Genomic DNA, 27,931 nt, shown 5'->3' with positions numbered 1-27,931 from the left:
TTAGTAGAAATGCCTTGCCCATCTTGCCCCTGAACCCCTTGAAAGGTACACGACTGCTGTGTTGGTGTTTAGGGGGAGCATCTCATTTACCAGGGACTGACTTCTCCCTTGATCCCTTTGTAGTGATGGAGACTTCCCTGGTGATGAAAAATTCCCTGGGATTGCAACCTCCAAGCCAGACGTTTTGTGTGACACAAACTCAAGAACTCCCCAAGTCCTGCAGTAGCAGAAACAGTCACATACTTGAGAGTAACCCACCATCTGAACTTGGGGACATTTCAGTGACAGCTCCAGTCCAGAGTGCCAGGCGTCTCCTGGCCCTGCCTCCAGCTCCAAGCCAGGGACAAACAGAGAGTAAGAACGTGGAGGATATCAAAACCAAGCTGTCAAAGCCTCTGGAGGCCTACCAGATCCCAATAGAAAACCAAGATCCTCCACTACTCCCTTTGGGAATCCCTGATATTCCCCAGCCGCTGGCCTGCACCGATCCCCTCAGCCAAGAGGAGCAGCCTGGTTCTGAAAATGCTGATCTGGGAGAGAACAGCCTGAGTCGTCAGGACCTAGGGACACTTGAAAATGGGACTGAACCTAGCAGTGGTCTTGCAGACATTACTACACTGGCGGAGGATATTCACCTTCCCCAGCTCTTTAATTCTTGGAAAGATCTTGATCGATCCCAAGGTCCCAACGTGATCAAAGCTGAAGACACCAGAGCCATTAAGGTGAATCAGGTGCAGGAAAAGCCAAGTGTCGTAAAGGTTCCCTCTGATCAACCCAGGAAGAACAAACAGAAAGCCTCTGAGCCTATCAGTGGTGCTCCCAAGGCCAAAATCCAGCCAAAGGATCCAGAGTGCCTGTTAGGGGGAGAAGCGGTTATATGCACTGCTGCAGTCAGTGACAGGGCTCCTGCGAACACGGCCAAGCACTCTCAAGGCAAACCTCAGAAAGCTGCATCCGGAAAGATCAGCAAAACTGAGAGCCATGGGCAGGAAAAGACCAAAAGGACCAGAGGAAGAAACAAGGCTGAAGAGAACAAGCAGTCAGGGAACAAAGTCAAGGCAGAAGACAAGCCAGCAATCCCCAACACGAAGCGAAAGGAACACCAAACTGAGCTTCGCCAAGAGAGCTTTCAAAAGCCTCGAACCTCCCTTGGCGTGCGCATGCTGGAGTCTGTGAAGGTTCTTCATGCGCTGGGGAAGAAGAATGAGACGAAAACTGGGCTCTCTTCCTGTCGGCTCTTGGGAAATTCAAGCAACCCCAAAGACCCCCAGCCACCCCCAGCGATCCAGCCACGGCGGCATACCCCACGTGAGGGTAAGAGGCCTGAGAAAACGCAAGTCCAAGCCCAGAAAGCAGACAGCAGTGCTGAAACAGAGTGTCCATCTCCATCCCAGTGTGAGCGGCCTCCTCCTGGGAAGGTCAAGTTGATACCTCTGCCTTTTTCTGCCTGGGACAAGCCTCAAGCTCGACCCGCTCCTCGGAGGCCACAGTCTCTGGCCTCACATCGGCCTGCTGTGGCTTACCGTGCCCAGCCTGGTTCTACTGACTCAGCTCAACCTGCTGCAGTCAATTCATCCCAGCCAGCTCCTGCCTCTTTGCCAGGTCCCGCCAAACCAGCTCAGCCAACTGTGGCCAACCCAACCCAACCGGCTTGGACCAACCATACCCAGCCTCGTGTCCCTCAGCCTGCTGCTCCTAGGCCTGCACCCTACAAAACTTCATCTGGCGCTTCTCTCCAGCGCGAGCCTGTTCCCCCTGCTGTGACTAAGCGCCAGTCCCCACCCAAGCTCCAAACCCAACTTCTACTCCAAGACTTCAGCAAGCAACGAGTTCCATGGAGGGAACCCAACGTGCCTGAGCCAGTCATGTCAAAGCCCATCGAACAAGAGCAGAGGCCAGAGCGAGAGGCCATGAAGAGGCGGGCTCAACAACAACGGGAGAATGCTGCCAGATACACCTCTTCGGGGAAGCTGCAATTTTTCACCCAGAGGGACAAAGAAATGGAAATTGCTGACTACTACGGATACGTCAGGTGACAGCTGCTAGGATTCTTGCTGCCACCTTGGCTACCAGCGGTTCTTCCATACATAGGTAAGATAGGTATAGAACCGAGTAAGTAAATGGAATAGAATTAATAGATGAGTAATAAACCTTTCGAATTTTGAGATGCTGCTAACTGGGGCGTGAGAAAGGAAGGCCTGAAAGTTGGATGGGAGAATGAAGGAAAGGGGTAAAAACTGAGGAAAGAGGAAGGAACTTGGCCCAGGGCTAGGAAGGCCAAAAGAGACGTATGGATTTAGGAAAGGAAGCAGGAGTGAGGATGAAATGGCAGAAGTAAAAAGCAGGGTCAGGGGTCTGGGTTGAAAGAACACAATTGGAGTAGAGTTGAAGGTGACAGGAGATGAGTCTAGGTTTACTAGGAGAAATAGAAACAAAGTCTCTCGGGGAGGTTGGCCTTAAGTCTCACAACCACCAGATAGGTATTTCAGAAAACAAGAGGTTCACGACACATCTCTGAAAGGTTTGAGTTGCCTTATTCAGGTGTGATTATAGTGGGGGAATAGGCAAATCTACCAGAGAAGTGGCTAGGGCTCAGAGTCCTCCTAGGGGCAGCTGACGACAGGGCCAGAGCCAAGGGAACTGCTGTATCAGGAGGCCCACGAACAAATCAGGGGCATAGCCGCCTGTCACTTCCCTACCAGGAAGGAAGCCAGGTATATTACTATAACCAAGGCACACTGGGGTCTTCACTGTATGGAGAACTTGGCTCCTGCCCGCAATCCTATGGCTCCGCGTCATACACAGGAAGTAGGGCCTCTGCGCAACCAGAAATGGGAATGGGACTGAAGGAGATTCAGCCCACAAATATCCGACCACCAGCTTCCACCTCTGCAATCTGCCACCCTGTGTCTGCTCAACGCATCACAGAAACAAGTTTTCAAGGTGAGTATACAAACGGCAGAGAAAGTTGAAGAATGAGGTCGGCATTCACAAACGGGGTCAAATCGACAGCTGGGAAGGGGTGTAGAGACAGGTAGAATTTAGATCCTGAGCCTTTAATAACCACTACCTTCTCTCAGTGCTCTCTGTTTTTAGACTCTATATAAGAACAGCTAGGGCTTCCCTGGTGGCGCCTGCCAATGCAGGGGACACGGCTTCGAGCCCCGGTCTGCGAAGATCCCACATGCCGTGCAGCAACTAAGCGCATGTGCCACAACGACTGAGCCAGCATTCCAGAGCCCGTGAGCCGCAACTACCGAAGCCCACGCGCCTACAGCCCATGCTCCGCAACAAGAGAGGCCACCGCAATGAGAAGCCCGCACACCGCAACCAAGAGTAGACCCCGCTAGCCGCAACTAGAGAAAGCCCGTGCACACCAATGAGGACCCAGTGCAGCCAAAAAAATAAATACGTAGAATAAATAAGTTCAATCAATCAATCAATCAATAAACGTAAATTAAAAAAAAAAAACAAACAAAAAAACAGAACACCTAATGCAGGTGGGAAGGTGGGAGGGACACTGTAAAGGTCATCTATGCTACATGTACAAGAACCCCAAGAGCACACCAATAGGTACCACATTTTTCACTGCTGTAGCCGAGCATTCCCCCTGTACTACCACACTGTAGCACTCCCTTCCCTCGTCTACTGCTACAGTCTCTTTGGAAGGTGTTTCAGAACTCTTGTTATGAGAGTGCCAGTTGAACTGTCCTCACTTCCGTCATTTATACCAGGATTTAAGACCTTGTGGTCCGAGATCCTGTCCAGAGAGCAAGCAGGCTAAGACTCTGTCTTTGTTTCTATATTTCATCAGAAAGGGCTCTACCCCCTCTCCTAGTTCATGGTGTGAAGTGTTCTTAGCCTCTCGGGAAAGTGGGGAGAATTCAAAGGACTCTCTATGAGAATGCTAGGCTTTGTAAAACATTTCAGTTTTTTAAAAAGAAGACTCATTTTGTATTGGACTTACAACAGTCCTATGAGATACAAAGAGAGCCAAGGATCAGTGACATGAAATGATCACCAGTAAGAATTACAACAGTCACCGCTTACCTCGTAGCATAGGGCACACTGTCCATGATCCTTAAGAAGAGTTAGTAGAAATGCCTTGCCCATCTTGCCCCTGAACCCCTTGAAAGGTACACGACTGCTGTGTTGGTGTTTAGGGGGAGCATCTCACTTACCCGGGACTGACTTCAACCTTGATTCCTCTGTAGTGATGGAGACTTCCCCGCTGATGAAAAATTCCCTGGGATTGCAACCTCCAAGCCAGACCGCTTTCCTATGGAATGACAGAGAACTTCAGAGAACTTGTCAAGATGAAACACCAGTCAGTCTGCGGGAGAAAGGGAAGAAGAGAACGATGGAAATCGTTTCTGGGAAACTATTTTTACATTATGTTTTGTTTGTTCCTGGTAAATAAACTGAAATCTTCTTAACATTCAAACAAAATCTAAACCACTAAATTCAACAACACAGGAGTATAACTTTTGAAAAAAATTTCTTTGGCTGCGCAGCATGTGGGATCTTAGCTCCCCAACCAGGGATTGAACCCACGCCTGCTGCATTGGAAGCGCAGAGTCTTCACCACTGGACCACCAGGGAAGTCCCAGGAATAGAACTTTTAAAGGAGAAGGTATAAACCCCTGGGTTATATGAACTGGAGATTTTTAGTAAGAAGTCAATAGATCTTTTGTTAGGCACATTTTATGTTAGGCTGTCTCCCTGCACAGGACGCAGGCGCCTTGAAAATGGAAATCACATCCCTCTATAGTACGTCCCTCTTCTTTCTGCTTTGCAGTTTGCTGCTCCACTTGTTCAACCCCACCTAGTAATAACCTATACTTCCCTTGTTCCTGTTTTCCCATCTGGAAAACAGACAAAAGGCAACCAAACAACGCAAAGGTCTCAACAAATAAGGGATACCCAAAACCAGAGATGGCCAGAACTTCTGTATCCCTCATGAAACCTAGCCCGGTGTTCAATACTTAGGTATCATTAATACATGCGTGTTGACTGAAACAGTTGAAACGCAATTCTTCCACTTCCCAGTTTAGTTTTAGTCCTCATACAAAACCTGATCATCAAATTCCTTAATGCTAGGAATCACAGTGAAAAATAATTTCTCAACTGACTTCTGTCAGATGAGTGAGAACTAAGGTTAATTCAGTGTATCTGAAGCATAGAAAGTGAGGGCAAACGTGGCACAAGATGGGGCTAGAGAAGCAGAGAGGATTCTAGAGCACGCAGAGTCTTAAAGGCCACCAGTGTGTTTTCTATTCTCAAAACAATGTTTGTGAGCGATGTTTATGAGCAATGTTCCAACTTGCTTTGAAGGTTTCTTGTGTGAAGAATGGATTGGAGGGAAACAAGATATATGGACACTAGTTAGGACCTAATCGCAACAGACAGGCAAGTTCAGTATTAGGATGTTGAGGGAGAGCTGACAGATTCCAAAGAAATTCAGGAGATAAACTGAGGCGGGCTTAATGGGGTATGAGATGGAGGAAAGGAAGGTCTTAGGGAATTAAAGGGTTTACTGCACACATGAGCAGAGTCTCAAAATTAATCATTTGAACGTACAGAGGGGGATCTCCCAAATGACACCGGTTAGGAAGCAACGGTACGCCCTTTAGAATTCCTAGAGACAGCACAAATCAACTGTTTCGATGGAAAATTCGGCGGGACCCTTGATTTCCATGGGAATATAGAGAAAAGAGACACTGATCTGGCTTGCAGGTATTTAGGAAGTTGTTAGCCTGACATCACATACTAGTCTCATGTAAGTAGGCCGTCTGAAGTATGAAGCTTAGGGGAAAAACCTTGAAGAAAACTTAAAAGCTTAAGCCACACCTCTATACTACACCACCTTTCACAGTTTCTTCTCAGATAAGCAGCATCCCCATCAGTGAAGAAACTCACATCTCATAATAGGAACAACAGGCCTAAAAATTAAATGTGTGTCTTTGGAGGTCCCATCTATGCGATATCTTCCTGGTACCAGAGAAGTCCCCAGGAAGATCGATCTTTGCACCCCTGAAAGCTTACCACCAAGGAAAATGACTAGGTCCATAGATTTGCTCCCTCAAACCAGCCTACCTCACACATAAATCACTAGCAACTCAGCCCTTAACTCACATTATCACAGTCACAAGAGTGGTTAGGGAGAAAAGCACTAACCAGGGGAACTAACACAGAGGCAATCCAGGCCAAGCTGGGCTGGTGGCAGATATCTGCTCCTTACGCTCGGGTGCATAATGCGACTCACCACAATGCCTTTTTCACAGACCCTTTTTAAAGTTTCTCCACAAAATCCAACAGCTCAAGTTAGTTCATGACGCTTCAAGGTAAACAATCGTCAAGAGAAAAACATGCAATATGTCTTACAATGTTGGATTCCTTACAAATAGGACAAGGAAATAACCATGTAGACAAAACCAGAGCATTTGAAAACATCTGCGTTCTACAAACATACCAGTGAATGCTATAAATAAGGTAATATGACATAAAACAAAATGAAAACTAGATGTGAGACTGTTCTCTTCAGTGTACAGACTTCATGGCAGTTGCTGCACGATCTAGCTACTTATATCTACAACTCTCTGTTCTGTTAATACAAAATGAGGCCCAAGTGTGTCAACTTGTTTCCCACAGAAACCAAAAAACCTACATGCATCTCTTTTCTCCGGTGCCCTTTCACCTTACCTGCTCCCAGTTCTCCACCAATGTCCTCCTCTTTCTCTAATTATTCTCCTCTTCATTGTGCTTGGCCTTGCACCCAAGCATGCAAGACAGAGAGTCCTAGAGGTCCGAGATTCTAGAGGGGCTGTTTGCAAGGGGGAGGAGATTACGGTAACTGCCACACTGTATATACTTCTGTGCAAAGAAAGAGGGACAGTGTTCAGAATGTCTCTCACATATAAAAAGAGCTGGATGGCAGGATACCTGTGTGGCCCAAGGAACTAGAGCTAGCAAATCATGGGCAAAACAATTGCAACCAAAGGCTGGAAGAGGAAAGGTCTGCAACCAGCTCTGTCTCCTGGCTCTCTGGTATTTGCTGCCAATGGGCAGAGTCTATTTCGTGAAGCATCAAGCACTGAAAAGAAGACTCCTGCTGCTGGAAGTTGACAGGAAGGAACATCCAATGCAAGACCAAGGCTTGTCCTAGAAGCAATGCCCATAATGGAAGAAAAAAAAAAAAAAAGAAAGCGGAAGAGAAATGTTAAGTCGCAAGTCCAACCTGGCCCCCAGCCTAGCCCAGCCCAAGGAAGGTAGGAGTCAAGGAGAAGAAACTAAAAGAGAAGAGCCTTGGACCACAACATTCTCCACAGGGTACACTCAACAAACTTCACCCTGCTCTTTAACCAAGTTACAACTGTAATAGTTCAAACTACATGGCTCTTTCCTTCCTAAGGATACTAGTTAAATAAGATCTATATAGCTCTAAGTATATGATACATAAAATAGAATACTCTGTAGAATATAAGTAACTGTTAGTTAATTATATTAATGAACGTCTGTAAGAAATGTTGCAATGATTTCCCTAATGGAAGAGCCTGGGGGAGGTAAATCTGTCTTCTAGGATTTCCTCCCCAGAGCTCAGAAATTGAGGGGTTGTTTTAGCTCTCCTACGCTCTCTTCACCCAAGCCCGCCCTCCTGTTGGGGATCGGACCTCCCTATTGGCTAGCTCATACCTTTCAACTGCCTGCTTTGTGACATCACTCTCCTACCAAACCTACTACCACTTGGTAGAGGTCTTGGGGTTTCCGTGGAGCCGTTTGGACCAGTAACCAGTGACCTTTGTACTGGACACGTGCGCCGTTCAGCTGCAGCCACTCAGACATCCTCTAGTGTTGTCTCCTCATCCCTTGTACCTGCAGTTGATGTCTCCTCTTCTCTGACCATGTCAGGTAAGAAAAGAAACTTTGGAAAGTTTTGCGTTCGATTTCTTTTGCCCCTAAATTGAGGAGGAGATTCAAAATAGCGTGGAATAATGAGGGAAAGTATTGAACTACAAGTCTGGAGACCTAATTTCAGTTTTGACTTTGACGTTTACTGTCTGTGTGACTTTGGACAAATCACTGACTGCCTCACAAAGCCTGCTGCTTTCCTTATCTGTTACGTTAGGATACCACATTGGGTTGATCACTCTGATCCCCTTCTTTTCCAATATTCAGCCTTAAAGGGTACCCATGTAGAAAATGAAATCAGAGACTTCTCAAAAGAGTGTTTCAACAGAAACATAGAAAAGCCAGGTGACACAGAAAACTAGCGATATATACCAAGATGTTTCATCTCCAATGGTCTCCCTCCACTAGTATTTCGACTAGTTGAAAAGAGAGAATAGGGAGAGAGGATGGAGAGTACTGGGCTATATAGGGAGGCACAGAGTCAAACGTAAGCAAGTTTAGGATTGTTTTCATTAGCACAGGCCAACAGGAACCAAGAGATGGGAAAAAAATATAAGAATGAAGAGGGAAAGCATAGAGGAGCTCTCAAGAAAGAGGCAGTTTGCCATGGAATGTTGATGGGAGCCAAAGATTTTAAATTAAAGCAGAAACAGCACAGAGGGAAATCTGCTCAGAGCAGGGCAAAACAAAGCTGATGGTAGCAAATCCTTACATTAACAGACTAAGAAGGAAAGTAAGGCCAGAACAGGGGATCACCAGGAAGGGCAGCCTATCAGAAAAGTCATACTCCGTTTTCTTTCTTTTATTGCCTCTCTGAATACAGCTGGCACTTGACAGTTTGGAATAGAAACATTTTAGAAGTATGTTTTAGAAATGATGCTTCCTAGAAACCAGAAACCAAAGTGGTTATCTAGGGGGCTGCTTTTCAGTGTTCTATTCTTTCTAATTTTTAAACTAGGTAGACATTTGACCAATTAAACATTTTAAATGATATCTTCTACATTGAATCAGAAGGACTATTTCCTTTGTGTGATATGTAGCTTCTAAGGCAAGGTTGCTTTTCAATTTTTACAGTTATTTCCTTCCTAACACAGAGAGCACATTGATCAACAGCCATCGTTCGCTTGTAGATCTTAGCTACCGGAGAAGAAAAAGAAAAAGTCAAGCCCCACATCTCTAATTCCCCATTTAGGGAATTCCCTGGCGGTCCAGCGCTTAGGACTCGGTGCTTTCACGGCCAGGGCCACGCGGCGCGGCAAAAGAAAAAAAGAAAACACAAACATCCACATTTATCTAAAACAATGTTGTGGAGTCCTTTGGATTTTCTTACATTTGAAAATCTTTTTTAATTGGATTCTAGGGATGATGGTTTTTTGAGGTCTTGGGATGTCATCTTCTTGGATGTGGAAGATGATTCTAAGTTCTAGGATAAATACAAAAACCTTCTTGATACTTTTTAAGCTTCCTTTCTGCTTATTATATGAGTTATATTCATGGACAGATATATTTCTCCTAGGCTTAATACCTGTTACTTGCTGGGTAAAAATATGAATGAGCACAATAATGAAACTCTTTTACACTTACTATTTTGCTGTCTGCTTTGTACCGGTTTTCATTGAAATACTTGTCTATATATGTTGTGGCTACCTATACATTCACATTTGTTGCATTCTGTTGCTTGTTGTGCATTTTTTACTGATTTATCGTCTCTGTCTGTATGCATTGGCTAGGAATTCATTCACCTCTATCACCTCCATCGTGTTTTTTGGTTAATAGTATTCACTAAAATAGAGTGGGCAAAATTCACTTTCATAATATTGCATGTATGGTACAGAATGTCATTTGTTAGTAAATTCATTAGGCTTTGATACTTGCCCACATACCCCAGTTTTCATTAATATCTATGGATTTCTTTTTCGTTACGTAACATGTTTTTCATGATTTTTCTTTGTCTTTCTAGAACTTATTGTATCTTCCTCCATATAAATCATACGCAATAGATCAGCTTATTCATCTATTAATTATTACTGCTATTATTATTGGTGGTGGTGTTATAACCACTTTATAGATGAGTAATCTGAAGTAATCAGATAACTTTTCTCTTTCCAAAAGCACTTAAGAAATCCACTTTCGGGTAATCATTTTGAGGTAGGATGAGAAACCAGGCTTGAAGAGGGCAAAAATGACTCTTTCAGTTCACCAGTTGGACTGAGCTATACGTCAACTCTAGGTAATAGCGTGGGAACTGCACAAGCAAAGGGAGACACTGAAGATGACAATGGTAATGGCCGTACTGTTTTCTAATGGACAAAAAAAATGCTTATATTATAAGTTCTATTTCTCCTGCTTTCTGGCACTATCATGCTCAGAGTGGAGTCCTGGCAAGGAAGTCAGGATACTTAGGTTCTGAAACCTGGTAATGACACTAACATAATGAGAGAACTTGAACAAGTCAACCCGACCTCTCTGAGCCTCAGTTTCCTTACTCGTGAAATGAGACTGAAAAAAGAGAAAGTTCTCTAAGGGCCTCCTAGTTCTAAAATGCTTCCAGTCTAGGAAATAGCATAGAAGTCAATACGAGTGCAGGCTGAAGGGAAAGACAGGGCAGGGAGAAGGTTGCTTCCAGCCTAGAGAACAATGTCTGAACCATACCACTTGGCTCTTCTGCCCATCTGTGCCCAAGATGGGAGCACAGGCAGTTAATACAGAAGAGTGGAAAACTGCTCAGTCCTTACAGCCATCATTAACTGTCTGATTTTGGGTTTCTCAGGAAGGGTCGATAGTAGAGGTGTCCTGAGAGCAAGAACCTTAAGATAATGCTGTTCCTCAAACGTAGTGAGAATTTCTCAACCTCCCTGAGTTTTTCATGACCCTCTTGTTCTTACAGAAAATTTCCAAAATCCATCTCTACTTGGAACTCTAAATTCTCTGCAGCATTCTCTTCCTGTGGTGAGCAATGCAACTTCCCTAACACGAAGTGTCTGCAACTTCTCCAGAGTCTCTGCCCCTGCCGTCAGTTCGGCATCGGCTACCGGTACCTCTTTCCAGACACTCATGGGTAGTGCCTACCTTTACCAACATTCCAGCACGACTATGTTATCTGGAGTTACTGACCACAGCCAGATCTCCACTTCAGCTCCTTCCTATCCAGGTGTTCTTGAGTGGGACATCACAGGAAGCACTGAAAAGAATTCCTCTTCACTCGGAGACTTTACTCTGGCACTCACTGACCGGCACCCAGCTGCTTCCTCCATGTTTATGGCAGCCCAGTATGATAAAACTTCAGACGCCAATAACATGGTCCCTCTATATCCATCACTTTCTGCCAGGCTTGCTCAGGGAGCACCATCTCAGATTCCAAATCAGGGGCATAGCCGCCTGTCACTTCCCTACCAGGAAGGAAGCCAGGTATATTACTATAACCAAGGCACACTGGGGTCTTCACTGTATGGAGAACTTGGCTCCTGCCCGCAATCCTATGGCTCCGCGTCATACACAGGAAGTAGGGCCTCTGCGCAACCAGAAATGGGAATGGGACTGAAGGAGATTCAGCCCACAAATATCCGACCACCAGCTTCCACCTCTGCAATCTGCCACCCTGTGTCTGCTCAACGCATCACAGAAACAAGTTTTCAAGGTGAGTATACAAACGGCAGAGAAAGCTGAAGAATGAGGTCGGCATTCACAAATGGGGTCAAATCGACAGCTGGGAAGGGGTGTAGAGACAGGTAGAATTTAGATCCTGAGCCTTTAGTAACCACTACCTTCGCTCAGTGCCCTCTGTTTTTAGACTCTATATAAGAACACCTAGGGCTTCCCTGGTGGCGCCGTGGTTAAGAATCCGCCTGCCAATGCAATGCGGGGGACACGGGTTCGAGCCCTGGTCTGGGAAGATCCCACATGCCGTGGAGCAACTAAGCCCATGTGCCACAACGACTGAGCCTGCATTCTAGAGCCCGTGAGCCGCAACTACCGAAGCCCACGCGCCTAGAGCGCATGCTCCGCAACAAGAGAAGCCCGCACAGCGCAACCAAGAGTAGACCCCGCTAGCCGCAACTAGAGAAAGCCCGTGCACAGCAATGAAGACCCTGTGCAGCCAAAAAAATAAATACGTAGAATAAATAAGTTCAAACAATCAATCAATAAATAAACGTCAATTAAAAAAAACAAAAAAACAAAAAGAACACCTAATGCAGGTGGGAAGGTGGCAGGGACACTGTAAAGGTCATCTATGCTACATGTACAAGAACCCCGAGAGCACACCAATAGGTACCACATTTTTCACTGCTGTAGCCGAGCATTCCCCCTGTACTACCACACTGTAGCACTCCCTTCCCTCGTCTACTGCTACAGTCTCTTTGGAAGGTGTCTCAGAACTCTTGTTATGAGAGTGCCAGTTGAAGTGTCCTCACTTCCGTCATTTATACCAGGATTTAAGACCTTGTGGTCCGAGATCCTGTCCAGAGAGCAAGCAGGCTAAGACTCTGTCTTTGTTTCTGTATTTCATCAGAAAGGGCTCTACCCCCTCTCCTAGTTCATGGTGTGAAGTGTTCTTAGCCTCTCGGGAAAGTGGGGAGAATTGAAAGGACTCTATATGAGAATGCTAGGCTTTGTAAAACATTTCAGTTGTTTAAAAAGAAGACTCATTTTGTATTGGACTTACAACAGTCCTATGAGATACAAAGAGAGCCAAGGATCAGTGACATGAAATGATCACCAGTTAAGCATTACAACAGTCACCGCTTACCTCGTAGCATAGGGCACTGTCCATGATCCTTAAGAAGAGTTAGTAGAAATGCCTTGCCCATCTTGCCCCTGAACCCCTTGAAAGGTACATGACTGCTGTGTTGGTGTTTAGGGGGAGCATCTCATTTACCAGGGACTGACTTCTCCCTTGATCCCTTTGTAGTGATGGAGACTTCCCTGGTGATGAAAAATTCCCTGGGATTGCAACCTCCAAGCCAGACGTTTTGTGTGACACAAACTCAAGAACTCCCCAAGTCCTGCAGTAGCAGAAACAGTCACATACTTGAGAGTAACCCACCATCTGAACTTGGGGACATTTCAGTGACAGCTCCAGTCCAGAGTGCCAGGCGTCTCCTGGCCCTGCCTCCAGCTCCAAGCCAGGGACAAACAGAGAGTAAGAACGTGGAGGATATCAAAACCAAGCTGTCAAAGCCTCTGGAGGCCTACCAGATCCCAATAGAAAACCAAGATCCTCCACTACTCCCTTTGGGAATCCCTGATATTCCCCAGCCGCTGGCCTGCACCGATCCCCTCAGCCAAGAGAAGCAGCCTGGTTCTGAAAATGCTGATCTGGGAGAGAACAGCCTGAGTCGTCAGGACCTAGGGACACTTGAAAATGGGACTGAACCTAGCAGTGGTCTTGCAGACATTACTACACTGGCGGAGGATATTCACCTTCCCCAGCTCTTTAATTCTTGGAAAGATCTTGATCGATCCCAAGGTCCCAACGTGATCAAAGCTGAAGACACCAGAGCCATTAAGGTGAATCAGGTGCAGGAAAAGCCAAGTGTCGTAAAGGTTCCCTCTGATCAACCCAGGAAGAACAAACAGAAAGCCTCTGAGCCTATCAGTGGTGCTCCCAAGGCCAAAATCCAGCCAAAGGATCCAGAGTGCCTGTTAGGGGGAGAAGCGGTTATATGCACTGCTGCAGTCAGTGACAGGGCTCCTGCGAACACGGCCAAGCACTCTCAAGGCAAACCTCAGAAAGCTGCATCCGGAAAGATCAGCAAAACTGAGAGCCATGGGCAGGAAAAGACCAAAAGGACCAGAGGAAGAAACAAGGCTGAAGAGAACAAGCAGTCAGGGAACAAAGTCAAGGCAGAAGACAAGCCAGCAATCCCCAACACGAAGCGAAAGGAACACCAAACTGAGCTTCGCCAAGAGAGCTTTCAAAAGCCTCGAACCTCCCTTGGCGTGCGCATGCTGGAGTCTGTGAAGGTTCTTCATGCGCTGGGGAAGAAGAATGAGACGAAAACTGGGCTCTCTTCCTGTCGGCTCTTGGGAAATTCAAGCAACCCCAAAGACCCCCAGCCACCCCCAGCGATCCAGCCACGGCGGCATACCCCACGTGAGGGTAAGAGGCCTGAGAAAACGCAAGTCCAAGCCCAGAAAGCAGACAGCAGTGCTGAAACAGAGTGTCCATCTCCATCCCAGTGTGAGCGGCCTCCTCCTGGGAAGGTCAAGTTGATACCTCTGCCTTTTTCTGCCTGGGACAAGCCTCAAGCTCGACCCGCTCCTCGGAGGCCACAGTCTCTGGCCTCACATCGGCCTGCTGTGGCTTACCGTGCCCAGCCTGGTTCTACTGACTCAGCTCAACCTGCTGCAGTCAATTCATCCCAGCCAGCTCCTGCCTCTTTGCCAGGTCCCGCCAAACCAGCTCAGCCAACTGTGGCCAACCCAACCCAACCGGCTTGGACCAACCATACCCAGCCTCGTGTCCCTCAGCCTGCTGCTCCTAGGCCTGCACCCTACAAAACTTCATCTGGCGCTTCTCTCCAGCGCGAGCCTGTTCCCCCTGCTGTGACTAAGCGCCAGTCCCCACCCAAGCTCCAAACCCAACTTCTACTCCAAGACTTCAGCAAGCAACGAGTTCCATGGAGGGAACCCAACGTGCCTGAGCCAGTCATGTCAAAGCCCATCGAACAAGAGCAGAGGCCAGAGCGAGAGGCCATGAAGAGGCGGGCTCAACAACAACGGGAGAATGCTGCCAGATACACCTCTTCGGGGAAGCTGCAATTTTTCACCCAGAGGGACAAAGAAATGGAAATTGCTGACTACTACGGATACGTCAGGTGACAGCTGCTAGGATTCTTGCTGCCACCTTGGCTACCAGCGGTTCTTCCATACATAGGTAAGATAGGTATAGAACCGAATAAGTAAATGGAATAGAATTAATAGATGAGTAATAAACCTTTCGAATTTTGAGATGCTGCTAACTGGGGCGTGAGAAAGGAAGGCCTGAAAGTTGGATGGGAGAATGAAGGAAAGGGGTAAAAACTGAGGAAAGAGGAAGGAACTTGGCCCAGGGCTAGGAAGGCCAAAAGAGACGTATGGATTTAGGAAAGGAAGCAGGAGTGAGGATGAAATGGCAGAAGTAAAAAGCAGGGTCAGGGGTCTGGGTTGAAAGAACACAATTGGAGTAGAGTTGAAGGTGACAGGAGATGAGTCTAGGTTTACTAGGAGAAATAGAAACAAAGTCTCTCGGGGAGGTTGGCCTTAAGTCTCACAACCACCAGATAGGTATTTCAGAAAACAAGAGGTTCACGACACATCTCTGAAAGGTTTGAGTTGCCTTATTCAGGTGTGATTATAGTGGGGGAATAGGCAAATCTACCAGAGAAGTGGCTAGGGCTCAGAGTCCTCCTAGGGGCAGCTGACGACAGGGCCAGAGCCAAGGGAACTGCTGTATCAGGAGGCCCACGAACAAATCAGGGGCATAGCCGCCTGTCACTTCCCTACCAGGAAGGAAGCCAGGTATATTACTATAACCAAGGCACACTGGGGTCTTCACTGTATGGAGAACTTGGCTCCTGACCGCAATCCTATGGCTCCGCGTCATACACAGGAAGTAGGGCCTCTGCGCAACCAGAAATGGGAATGGGACTGAAGGAGATTCAGCCCACAAATATCCGACCACCAGCTTCCACCTCTGCAATCTGCCACCCTGTGTCTGCTCAACGCATCACAGAAACAAGTTTTCAAGGTGAGTATACAAACGGCAGAGAAAGTTGAAGAATGAGGTCGGCATTCACAAACGGGGTCAAATCGACAGCTGGGAAGGGGTGTAGAGACAGGTAGAATTTAGATCCTGAGCCTTTAATAACCACTACCTTCTCTCAGTGCTCTCTGTTTTTAGACTCTATGTAAGAACAGCTAGGGCTTCCCTGGTGGCGCCTGCCAATGCAGGGGACACGGCTTCGAGCCCCGGTCTGCGAAGATCCCACATGCCGTGCAGCAACTAAGCGCATGTGCCACAACGACTGAGCCAGCATTCCAGAGCCCGTGAGCCGCAACTACCGAAGCCCACGCGCCTACAGCCCATGCTCCGCAACAAGAGAGGCCACCGCGATGAGAAGCCCGCACACCGCAACCAAGAGTAGACCCCGCTAGCCGCAACTAGAGAAAGCCCGTGCACACCAATGAGGACCCAGTGCAGCCAAAAAAATAAATACGTAGAATAAATAAGTTCAATCAATCAATCAATCAATAAACGTAAATTAAAAAAAAAAAACAAACAAAAAAACAGAACACCTAATGCAGGTGGGAAGGTGGGAGGGACACTGTAAAGGTCATCTATGCTACATGTACAAGAACCCCAAGAGCACACCAATAGGTACCACATTTTTCACTGCTGTAGCCGAGCATTCCCCCTGTACTACCACACTGTAGCACTCCCTTCCCTCGTCTACTGCTACAGTCTCTTTGGAAGGTGTTTCAGAACTCTTGTTATGAGAGTGCCAGTTGAACTGTCCTCACTTCCGTCATTTATACCAGGATTTAAGACCTTGTGGTCCGAGATCCTGTCCAGAGAGCAAGCAGGCTAAGACTCTGTCTTTGTTTCTATATTTCATCAGAAAGGGCTCTACCCCCTCTCCTAGTTCATGGTGTGAAGTGTTCTTAGCCTCTCGGGAAAGTGGGGAGAATTCAAAGGACTCTCTATGAGAATGCTAGGCTTTGTAAAACATTTCAGTTTTTTAAAAAGAAGACTCATTTTGTATTGGACTTACAACAGTCCTATGAGATACAAAGAGAGCCAAGGATCAGTGACATGAAATGATCACCAGTAAGAATTACAACAGTCACCGCTTACCTCGTAGCATAGGGCACACTGTCCATGATCCTTAAGAAGAGTTAGTAGAAATGCCTTGCCCATCTTGCCCCTGAACCCCTTGAAAGGTACACGACTGCTGTGTTGGTGTTTAGGGGGAGCATCTCACTTACCCGGGACTGACTTCAACCTTGATTCCTCTGTAGTGATGGAGACTTCCCCGCTGATGAAAAATTCCCTGGGATTGCAACCTCCAAGCCAGACCGCTTTCCTATGGAATGACAGAGAACTTCAGAGAACTTGTCAAGATGAAACACCAGTCAGTCTGCGGGAGAAAGGGAAGAAGAGAACGATGGAAATCGTTTCTGGGAAACTATTTTTACATTATGTTTTGTTTGTTCCTGGTAAATAAACTGAAATCTTCTTAACATTCAAACAAAATCTAAACCACTAAATTCAACAACACAGGAGTATAACTTTTGAAAAAAATTTCTTTGGCTGCGCAGCATGTGGGATCTTAGCTCCCCAACCAGGGATTGAACCCACGCCTGCTGCATTGGAAGCGCAGAGTCTTCACCACTGGACCACCAGGGAAGTCCCAGGAATAGAACTTTTAAAGGAGAAGGTATAAACCCCTGGGTTATATGAACTGGAGATTTTTAGTAAGAAGTCAATAGATCTTTTGTTAGGCACATTTTATGTTAGGCTGTCTCCCTGCACAGGACGCAGGCGCCTTGAAAATGGAAATCACATCCCTCTATAGTACGTCCCTCTTCTTCCTGCTTTGCAGTTTGCTGCTCCACTTGTTCAACCCCACCTAGTAATAACCTATACTTCCCTTGTTCCTGTTTTCCCATCTGGAAAACAGACAAAAGGCAACCAAACAACGCAAAGGTCTCAACAAATAAGGGATACCCAAAACCAGAGATGGCCAGAACTTCTGTATCCCTCATGAAACCTAGCCCGGTGTTCAATACTTAGGTATCATTAATACATGCGTGTTGACTGAAACAGTTGAAACGCAATTCTTCCACTTCCCAGTTTAGTTTTAGTCCTCATACAAAACCTGATCATCAAATTCCTTAATGCTAGGAATCACAGTGAAAAATAATTTCTCAACTGACTTCTGTCAGATGAGTGAGAACTAAGGTTAATTCAGTGTATCTGAAGCATAGAAAGTGAGGGCAAACGTGGCACAAGATGGGGCTAGAGAAGCAGAGAGGATTCTAGAGCACGCAGAGTCTTAAAGGCCACCAGTGTGTTTTCTATTCTCAAAACAATGTTTGTGAGCGATGTTTATGAGCAATGTTCCAACTTGCTTTGAAGCTTTCTTGTGTGAAGAATGGATTGGAGGGAAACAAGATATATGGACACTAGTTAGGACCTAATCGCAACAGACAGGCAAGTTCAGTATTAGGATGTTGAGGGAGAGCTGACAGATTCCAAAGAAATTCAGGAGATAAACTGAGGCGGGCTTAATGGGGTATGAGATGGAGGAAAGGAAGGTCTTAGGGAATTAAAGGGTTTACTGCACACATGAGCAGAGTCTCAAAATTAATCATTTGAACGTACAGAGGGGGATCTCCCAAATGACACCGGTTAGGAAGCAACGGTACGCCCTTTAGAATTCCTAGAGACAGCACAAATCAACTGTTTCGATGGAAAATTCGGCGGGACCCTTGATTTCCATGGGAATATAGAGAAAAGAGACACTGATCTGGCTTGCAGGTATTTAGGAAGTTGTTAGCCTGACATCACATACTAGTCTCATGTAAGTAGGCCGTCTGAAGTATGAAGCTTAGGGGAAAAACCTTGAAGAAAACTTAAAAGCTTAAGCCACACCTCTATACTACACCACCTTTCACAGTTTCTTCTCAGATAAGCAGCATCCCCATCAGTGAAGAAACTCACATCTCATAATAGGAACAACAGGCCTAAAAATTAAATGTGTGTCTTTGGAGGTCCCATCTATGCGATATCTTCCTGGTACCAGAGAAGTCCCCAGGAAGATCGATCTTTGCACCCCTGAAAGCTTACCACCAAGGAAAATGACTAGGTCCATAGATTTCCTCCCTCAAACCAGCCTACCTCACACATAAATCACTAGCAACTCAGCCCTTAACTCACATTATCACAGTCACAAGAGTGGTTAGGGAGAAAAGCACTAACCAGGGGAACTAACACAGAGGCAATCCAGGCCAAGCTGGGCTGGTGGCAGATATCTGCTCCTTACGCTCGGGTGCATAATGCGACTCACCACAATGCCTTTTTCACAGACCCTTTTTAAAGTTTCTCCACAAAATCCAACAGCTCAAGTTAGTTCATGACGCTTCAAGGTAAACAATCGTCAAGAGAAAAACATGCAATATGTCTTACAATGTTGGATTCCTTACAAATAGGACAAGGAAATAACCATGTAGACAAAACCAGAGCATTTGAAAACATCTGCGTTCTACAAACATACCAGTGAATGCTATAAATAAGGTAATATGACATAAAACAAAATGAAAACTAGATGTGAGACTGTTCTCTTCAGTGTACAGACTTCATGGCAGTTGCTGCACGATCTAGCTACTTATATCTACAACTCTCTGTTCTGTTAATACAAAATGAGGCCCAAGTGTGTCAACTTGTTTCCCACAGAAACCAAAAAACCTACATGCATCTCTTTTCTCCGGTGCCCTTTCACCTTACCTGCTCCCAGTTCTCCACCAATGTCCTCCTCTTTCTCTAATTATTCTCCTCTTCATTGTGCTTGGCCTTGCACCCAAGCATGCAAGACAGAGAGTCCTAGAGGTCCGAGATTCTAGAGGGGCTGTTTGCAAGGGGGAGGAGATTACGGTAACTGCCACACTGTATATACTTCTGTGCAAAGAAAGAGGGACAGTGTTCAGAATGTCTCTCACATATAAAAAGAGCTGGATGGCAGGATACCTGTGTGGCCCAAGGAACTAGAGCTAGCAAATCATGGGCAAAACAATTGCAACCAAAGGCTGGAAGAGGAAAGGTCTGCAACCAGCTCTGTCTCCTGGCTCTCTGGTATTTGCTGCCAATGGGCAGAGTCTATTTCGTGAAGCATCAAGCACTGAAAAGAAGACTCCTGCTGCTGGAAGTTGACAGGAAGGAACATCCAATGCAAGACCAAGGCTTGTCCTAGAAGCAATGCCCATAATGGAAGAAAAAAAAAAAAAAAGAAAGCGGAAGAGAAATGTTAAGTCGCAAGTCCAACCTGGCCCCCAGCCTAGCCCAGCCCAAGGAAGGTAGGAGTCAAGGAGAAGAAACTAAAAGAGAAGAGCCTTGGACCACAACATTCTCCACAGGGTACACTCAACAAACTTCACCCTGCTCTTTAACCAAGTTACAACTGTAATAGTTCAAACTACATGGCTCTTTCCTTCCTAAGGATACTAGTTAAATAAGATCTATATAGCTCTAAGTATATGATACATAAAATAGAATACTCTGTAGAATATAAGTAACTGTTAGTTAATTATATTAATGAACGTCTGTAAGAAATGTTGCAATGATTTCCCTAATGGAAGAGCCTGGGGGAGGTAAATCTGTCTTCTAGGATTTCCTCCCCAGAGCTCAGAAATTGAGGGGTTGTTTTAGCTCTCCTACGCTCTCTTCACCCAAGCCCGCCCTCCTGTTGGGGATCGGACCTCCCTATTGGCTAGCTCATACCTTTCAACTGCCTGCTTTGTGACATCACTCTCCTACCAAACCTACTACCACTTGGTAGAGGTCTTGGGGTTTCCGTGGAGCCGTTTGGACCAGTAACCAGTGACCTTTGTACTGGACACGTGCGCCGTTCAGCTGCAGCCACTCAGACATCCTCTAGTGTTGTCTCCTCATCCCTTGTACCTGCAGTTGATGTCTCCTCTTCTCTGACCATGTCAGGTAAGAAAAGAAACTTTGGAAAGTTTTGCGTTCGATTTCTTTTGCCCCTAAATTGAGGAGGAGATTCAAAATAGCGTGGAATAATGAGGGAAAGTATTGAACTACAAGTCTGGAGACCTAATTTCAGTTTTGACTTTGACGTTTACTGTCTGTGTGACTTTGGACAAATCACTGACTGCCTCACAAAGCCTGCTGCTTTCCTTATCTGTTACGTTAGGATACCACATTGGGTTGATCACTCTGATCCCCTTCTTTTCCAATATTGAGCCTTAAAGGGTACCCATGTAGAAAATGAAATCAGAGACTTCTCAAAAGAGTGTTTCAACAGAAACATAGAAAAGCCAGGTGACACAGAAAACTAGCGATATATACCAAGATGTTTCATCTCCAATGGTCTCCCTCCACTAGTATTTCGACTAGTTGAAAAGAGAGAATAGGGAGAGAGGATGGAGAGTACTGGGCTATATAGGGAGGCACAGAGTCAAACGTAAGCAAGTTTAGGATTGTTTTCATTAGCACAGGCCAACAGGAACCAAGAGATGGGAAAAAAATATAAGAATGAAGAGGGAAAGCATAGAGGAGCTCTCAAGAAAGAGGCAGTTTGCCATGGAATGTTGATGGGAGCCAAAGATTTTAAATTAAAGCAGAAACAGCACAGAGGGAAATCTGCTCAGAGCAGGGCAAAACAAAGCTGATGGTAGCAAATCCTTACATTAACAGACTAAGAAGGAAAGTAAGGCCAGAACAGGGGATCACCAGGAAGGGCAGCCTATCAGAAAAGTCATACTCCGTTTTCTTTCTTTTATTGCCTCTCTGAATACAGCTGGCACTTGACAGTTTGGAATAGAAACATTTTAGAAGTATGTTTTAGAAATGATGCTTCCTAGAAACCAGAAACCAAAGTGGTTATCTAGGGGGCTGCTTTTCAGTGTTCTATTCTTTCTAATTTTTAAACTAGGTAGACATTTGACCAATTAAACATTTTAAATGATATCTTCTACATTGAATCAGAAGGACTATTTCCTTTGTGTGATATGTAGCTTCTAAGGCAAGGTTGCTTTTCATTTTTACAGTTATTTCCTTCCTAACACAGAGAGCACATTGATCAACAGCCATCGTTCGCTTGTAGATCTTAGCTACCGGAGAAGAAAAAGAAAAAGTCAAGCCCCACATCTCTAATTCCCCATTTAGGGAATTCCCTGGCGGTCCAGCGCTTTAGGACTCGGTGCTTTCACGGCCAGGGCCACGCGGCGCGGCAAGAGAAAAAAAGAAAACACAAACATCCACATTTATCTAAAACAATGTTGTGGAGTCCTTTGGATTTTCTTACATTTGAAAATCTTTTTTAATTGGATTCTAGGGATGATGGTTTTTTGAGGTCTTGGGATGTCGTCTTCTTGGATGTGGAAGATGATTCTAAGTTCTAGGATAAATACAAAAACCTTCTTGATACTTTTTAAGCTTCCTTTCTGCTTATTATATGAGTTATATTCATGGAAAGATATATTTCTCCTAGGCTTAATACCTGTTACTTGCTGGGTAAAAATATGAATGAGCACAATAATGAAACTCTTTTACACTTACTATTTTGCTGTCTGCTTTGTACCGGTTTTCATTGAAATACTTGTCTATATATGTTGTGGCTACCTATACATTCACATTTGTTGCATTCTGTTGCTTGTTGTGCATTTTTTACTGATTTATCGTCTCTGTCTGTATGCATTGGCTAGGAATTCATTCACCTCTATCACCTCCATCGTGTTTTTTGGTTAATAGTATTCACTAAAATAGAGTGGGCAAAATTCACTTTCATAATATTGCATGTATGGTACAGAATGTCATTTGTTAGTAAATTCATTAGGCTTTGATACTTGCCCACATACCCCAGTTTTCATTAATATCTATGGATTTCTTTTTCGTTACGTAACATGTTTTTCATGATTTTTCTTTGTCTTTCTAGAACTTATTGTATCTTCCTCCATATAAATCATACGCAATAGATCAGCTTATTCATCTATTAATTATTACTGCTATTATTATTGGTGGTGGTGTTATAACCACTTTATAGATGAGTAATCTGAAGTAATCAGATAACTTTTCTCTTTCCAAAAGCACTTAAGAAATCCACTTTCGGGTAATCATTTTGAGGTAGGATGAGAAACCAGGCTTGAAGAGGGCAAAAATGACTCTTTCAGTTCACCAGTTGGACTGAGCTATATATACGTCAACTCTAGGTAATAGCGTGGGAACTGCACAAGCAAAGGGAGACACTGAAGATGACAATGGTAATGGCCGTACTGTTTTCTAATGGACAAAAAAAATGCTTATATTATAAGTTCTATTTCTCCTGCTTTCTGGCACTATCATGCTCAGAGTGGAGTCCTGGCAAGGAAGTCAGGATACTTAGGTTCTGAAACCTGGTAATGACACTAACATAATGAGAGAACCTGAACAAGTCAACCCGACCTCTCTGAGCCTCAGTTTCCTTACTCGTGAAATGAGACTGAAAAAAGAGAAAGTTCTCTAAGGGCCTCCTAGTTCTAAAATGCTTCCAGTCTAGGAAATAGCATAGAAGTCAATACGAGTGCAGGCTGAAGGGAAAGACAGGGCAGGGAGAAGGTTGCTTCCAGCCTAGAGAACAATGTCTGAACCATACCACTTGGCTCTTCTGCCCATCTGTGCCCAAGATGGGAGCACAGGCAGTTAATACAGAAGAGTGGAAAACTGCTCAGTCCTTACAGCCATCATTAACTGTCTGATTTTGGGTTTCTCAGGAAGGGTCGATAGTAGAGGTGTCCTGAGAGCAAGAACCTTAAGATAATGCTGTTCCTCAAACGTAGTGAGAATTTCTCAACCTCCCTGAGTTTTTCATGACCCTCTTGTTCTTACAGAAAATTTCCAAAATCCATCTCTACTTGGAACTCTAAATTCTCTGCAGCATTCTCTTCCTGTGGTGAGCAATGCAACTTCCCTAACACGAAGTGTCTGCAACTTCTCCAGAGTCTCTGCCCCTGCCGTCAGTTCGGCATCGGCTACCGGTACCTCTTTCCAGACACTCATGGGTAGTGCCTACCTTTACCAACATTCCAGCACGACTATGTTATCTGGAGTTACTGACCACAGCCAGATCTCCACTTCAGCTCCTTCCTATCCAGGTGTTCTTGAGTGGGACATCACAGGAAGCACTGAAAAGAATTCCTCTTCACTCGGAGACTTTACTCTGGCACTCACTGACCGGCACCCAGCTGCTTCCTCCATGTTTATGGCAGCCCAGTATGATAAAACTTCAGACGCCAATAACATGGTCCCTCTATATCCATCACTTTCTGCCAGGCTTGCTCAGGGAGCACCATCTCAGATTCCAAATCAGGGGCATAGCCGCCTGTCACTTCCCTACCAGGAAGGAAGCCAGGTATATTACTATAACCAAGGCACACTGGGGTCTTCACTGTATGGAGAACTTGGCTCCTGCCCGCAATCCTATGGCTCCGCGTCATACACAGGAAGTAGGGCCTCTGCGCAACCAGAAATGGGAATGGGACTGAAGGAGATTCAGCCCACAAATATCCGACCACCAGCTTCCACCTCTGCAATCTGCCACCCTGTGTCTGCTCAACGCATCACAGAAACAAGTTTTCAAGGTGAGTATACAAACGGCAGAGAAAGCTGAAGAATGAGGTCGGCATTCACAAATGGGGTCAAATCGACAGCTGGGAAGGGGTGTAGAGACAGGTAGAATTTAGATCCTGAGCCTTTAGTAACCACTACCTTCGCTCAGTGCCCTCTGTTTTTAGACTCTATATAAGAACACCTAGGGCTTCCCTGGTGGCGCCGTGGTTAAGAATCCGCCTGCCAATGCAATGCGGGGGACACGGGTTCGAGCCCTGGTCTGGGAAGATCCCACATGCCGTGGAGCAACTAAGCCCATGTGCCACAACGACTGAGCCTGCATTCTAGAGCCCGTGAGCCGCAACTACCGAAGCCCACGCGCCTAGAGCGCATGCTCCGCAACAAGAGAAGCCCGCACAGCGCAACCAAGAGTAGACCCCGCTAGCCGCAACTAGAGAAAGCCCGTGCACAGCAATGAAGACCCTGTGCAGCCAAAAAAATAAATACGTAGAATAAATAAGTTCAAACAATCAATCAATAAATAAACGTAAATTAAAAAAAACAAAAAAACAAAAAGAACACCTAATGCAGGTGGGAAGGTGGCAGGGACACTGTAAAGGTCATCTATGCTACATGTACAAGAACCCCGAGAGCACACCAATAGGTACCACATTTTTCACTGCTGTAGCCGAGCATTCCCCCTGTACTACCACACTGTAGCACTCCCTTCCCTCGTCTACTGCTACAGTCTCTTTGGAAGGTGTCTCAGAACTCTTGTTATGAGAGTGCCAGTTGAAGTGTCCTCACTTCCGTCATTTATACCAGGATTTAAGACCTTGTGGTCCGAGATCCTGTCCAGAGAGCAAGCAGGCTAAGACTCTGTCTTTGTTTCTGTATTTCATCAGAAAGGGCTCTACCCCCTCTCCTAGTTCATGGTGTGAAGTGTTCTTAGCCTCTCGGGAAAGTGGGGAGAATTGAAAGGACTCTATATGAGAATGCTAGGCTTTGTAAAACATTTCAGTTGTTTAAAAAGAAGACTCATTTTGTATTGGACTTACAACAGTCCTATGAGATACAAAGAGAGCCAAGGATCAGTGACATGAAATGATCACCAGTTAAGCATTACAACAGTCACCGCTTACCTCGTAGCATAGGGCACTGTCCATGATCCTTAAGAAGAGTTAGTAGAAATGCCTTGCCCATCTTGCCCCTGAACCCCTTGAAAGGTACACGACTGCTGTGTTGGTGTTTAGGGGGAGCATCTCATTTACCAGGGACTGACTTCTCCCTTGATCCCTTTGTAGTGATGGAGACTTCCCTGGTGATGAAAAATTCCCTGGGATTGCAACCTCCAAGCCAGACGTTTTGTGTGACACAAACTCAAGAACTCCCCAAGTCCTGCAGTAGCAGAAACAGTCACATACTTGAGAGTAACCCACCATCTGAACTTGGGGACATTTCAGTGACAGCTCCAGTCCAGAGTGCCAGGCGTCTCCTGGCCCTGCCTCCAGCTCCAAGCCAGGGACAAACAGAGAGTAAGAACGTGGAGGATATCAAAACCAAGCTGTCAAAGCCTCTGGAGGCCTACCAGATCCCAATAGAAAACCAAGATCCTCCACTACTCCCTTTGGGAATCCCTGATATTCCCCAGCCGCTGGCCTGCACCGATCCCCTCAGCCAAGAGGAGCAGCCTGGTTCTGAAAATGCTGATCTGGGAGAGAACAGCCTGAGTCGTCAGGACCTAGGGACACTTGAAAATGGGACTGAACCTAGCAGTGGTCTTGCAGACATTACTACACTGGCGGAGGATATTCACCTTCCCCAGCTCTTTAATTCTTGGAAAGATCTTGATCGATCCCAAGGTCCCAACGTGATCAAAGCTGAAGACACCAGAGCCATTAAGGTGAATCAGGTGCAGGAAAAGCCAAGTGTCGTAAAGGTTCCCTCTGATCAACCCAGGAAGAACAAACAGAAAGCCTCTGAGCCTATCAGTGGTGCTCCCAAGGCCAAAATCCAGCCAAAGGATCCAGAGTGCCTGTTAGGGGGAGAAGCGGTTATATGCACTGCTGCAGTCAGTGACAGGGCTCCTGCGAACACGGCCAAGCACTCTCAAGGCAAACCTCAGAAAGCTGCATCCGGAAAGATCAGCAAAACTGAGAGCCATGGGCAGGAAAAGACCAAAAGGACCAGAGGAAGAAACAAGGCTGAAGAGAACAAGCAGTCAGGGAACAAAGTCAAGGCAGAAGACAAGCCAGCAATCCCCAACACGAAGCGAAAGGAACACCAAACTGAGCTTCGCCAAGAGAGCTTTCAAAAGCCTCGAACCTCCCTTGGCGTGCGCATGCTGGAGTCTGTGAAGGTTCTTCATGCGCTGGGGAAGAAGAATGAGACGAAAACTGGGCTCTCTTCCTGTCGGCTCTTGGGAAATTCAAGCAACCCCAAAGACCCCCAGCCACCCCCAGCGATCCAGCCACGGCGGCATACCCCACGTGAGGGTAAGAGGCCTGAGAAAACGCAAGTCCAAGCCCAGAAAGCAGACAGCAGTGCTGAAACAGAGTGTCCATCTCCATCCCAGTGTGAGCGGCCTCCTCCTGGGAAGGTCAAGTTGATACCTCTGCCTTTTTCTGCCTGGGACAAGCCTCAAGCTCGACCCGCTCCTCGGAGGCCACAGTCTCTGGCCTCACATCGGCCTGCTGTGGCTTACCGTGCCCAGCCTGGTTCTACTGACTCAGCTCAACCTGCTGCAGTCAATTCATCCCAGCCAGCTCCTGCCTCTTTGCCAGGTCCCGCCAAACCAGCTCAGCCAACTGTGGCCAACCCAACCCAACCGGCTTGGACCAACCATACCCAGCCTCGTGTCCCTCAGCCTGCTGCTCCTAGGCCTGCACCCTACAAAACTTCATCTGGCGCTTCTCTCCAGCGCGAGCCTGTTCCCCCTGCTGTGACTAAGCGCCAGTCCCCACCCAAGCTCCAAACCCAACTTCTACTCCAAGACTTCAGCAAGCAACGAGTTCCATGGAGGGAACCCAACGTGCCTGAGCCAGTCATGTCAAAGCCCATCGAACAAGAGCAGAGGCCAGAGCGAGAGGCCATGAAGAGGCGGGCTCAACAACAACGGGAGAATGCTGCCAGATACACCTCTTCGGGGAAGCTGCAATTTTTCACCCAGAGGGACAAAGAAATGGAAATTGCTGACTACTACGGATACGTCAGGTGACAGCTGCTAGGATTCTTGCTGCCACCTTGGCTACCAGCGGTTCTTCCATACATAGGTAAGATAGGTATAGAACCGAATAAGTAAATGGAATAGAATTAATAGATGAGTAATAAACCTTTCGAATTTTGAGATGCTGCTAACTGGGGCGTGAGAAAGGAAGGCCTGAAAGTTGGATGGGAGAATGAAGGAAAGGGGTAAAAACTGAGGAAAGAGGAAGGAACTTGGCCCAGGGCTAGGAAGGCCAAAAGAGACGTATGGATTTAGGAAAGGAAGCAGGAGTGAGGATGAAATGGCAGAAGTAAAAAGCAGGGTCAGGGGTCTGGGTTGAAAGAACACAATTGGAGTAGAGTTGAAGGTGACAGGAGATGAGTCTAGGTTTACTAGGAGAAATAGAAACAAAGTCTCTCGGGGAGGTTGGCCTTAAGTCTCACAACCACCAGATAGGTATTTCAGAAAACAAGAGGTTCACGACACATCTCTGAAAGGTTTGAGTTGCCTTATTC

At 46.1% G+C, this 27,931-nt stretch overlaps 1 protein-coding gene across 1 annotated transcript in view; it reads left to right on the top strand.

The window, feature by feature from the left end:
- The window catches only part of LOC309653971 (uncharacterized protein), a gene marked incomplete at both ends in the record, with an annotated part of 103,973 nt that overhangs the window by 63,851 nt on the left and 12,191 nt on the right, over positions 1-27,931 (top strand). The window contains 7 exons of the mRNA XM_082478675.1: positions 124-2,032; positions 7,793-7,908; positions 10,796-11,545; positions 12,818-14,726; positions 20,487-20,602; positions 23,494-24,243; positions 25,516-27,424. Coding sequence (XP_082334801.1) covers positions 124-2,032; positions 7,793-7,908; positions 10,796-11,545; positions 12,818-14,726; positions 20,487-20,602; positions 23,494-24,243; positions 25,516-27,424 — 7,459 coding nt within the window. The remainder of the gene's footprint in view (positions 1-123; positions 2,033-7,792; positions 7,909-10,795; positions 11,546-12,817; positions 14,727-20,486; positions 20,603-23,493; positions 24,244-25,515; positions 27,425-27,931) is intronic.

This window comes from Balaenoptera physalus (assembly GCF_965194825.1).
Source record: "Balaenoptera physalus genome assembly, contig: HAP1_SCAFFOLD_1560, whole genome shotgun sequence".
NCBI classification, from domain to species: domain Eukaryota; kingdom Metazoa; phylum Chordata; class Mammalia; order Artiodactyla; family Balaenopteridae; genus Balaenoptera; species Balaenoptera physalus.
Note: the sequence above shows the minus strand (reverse complement) of the source record. Positions and strands in the feature narration are given on the sequence as shown.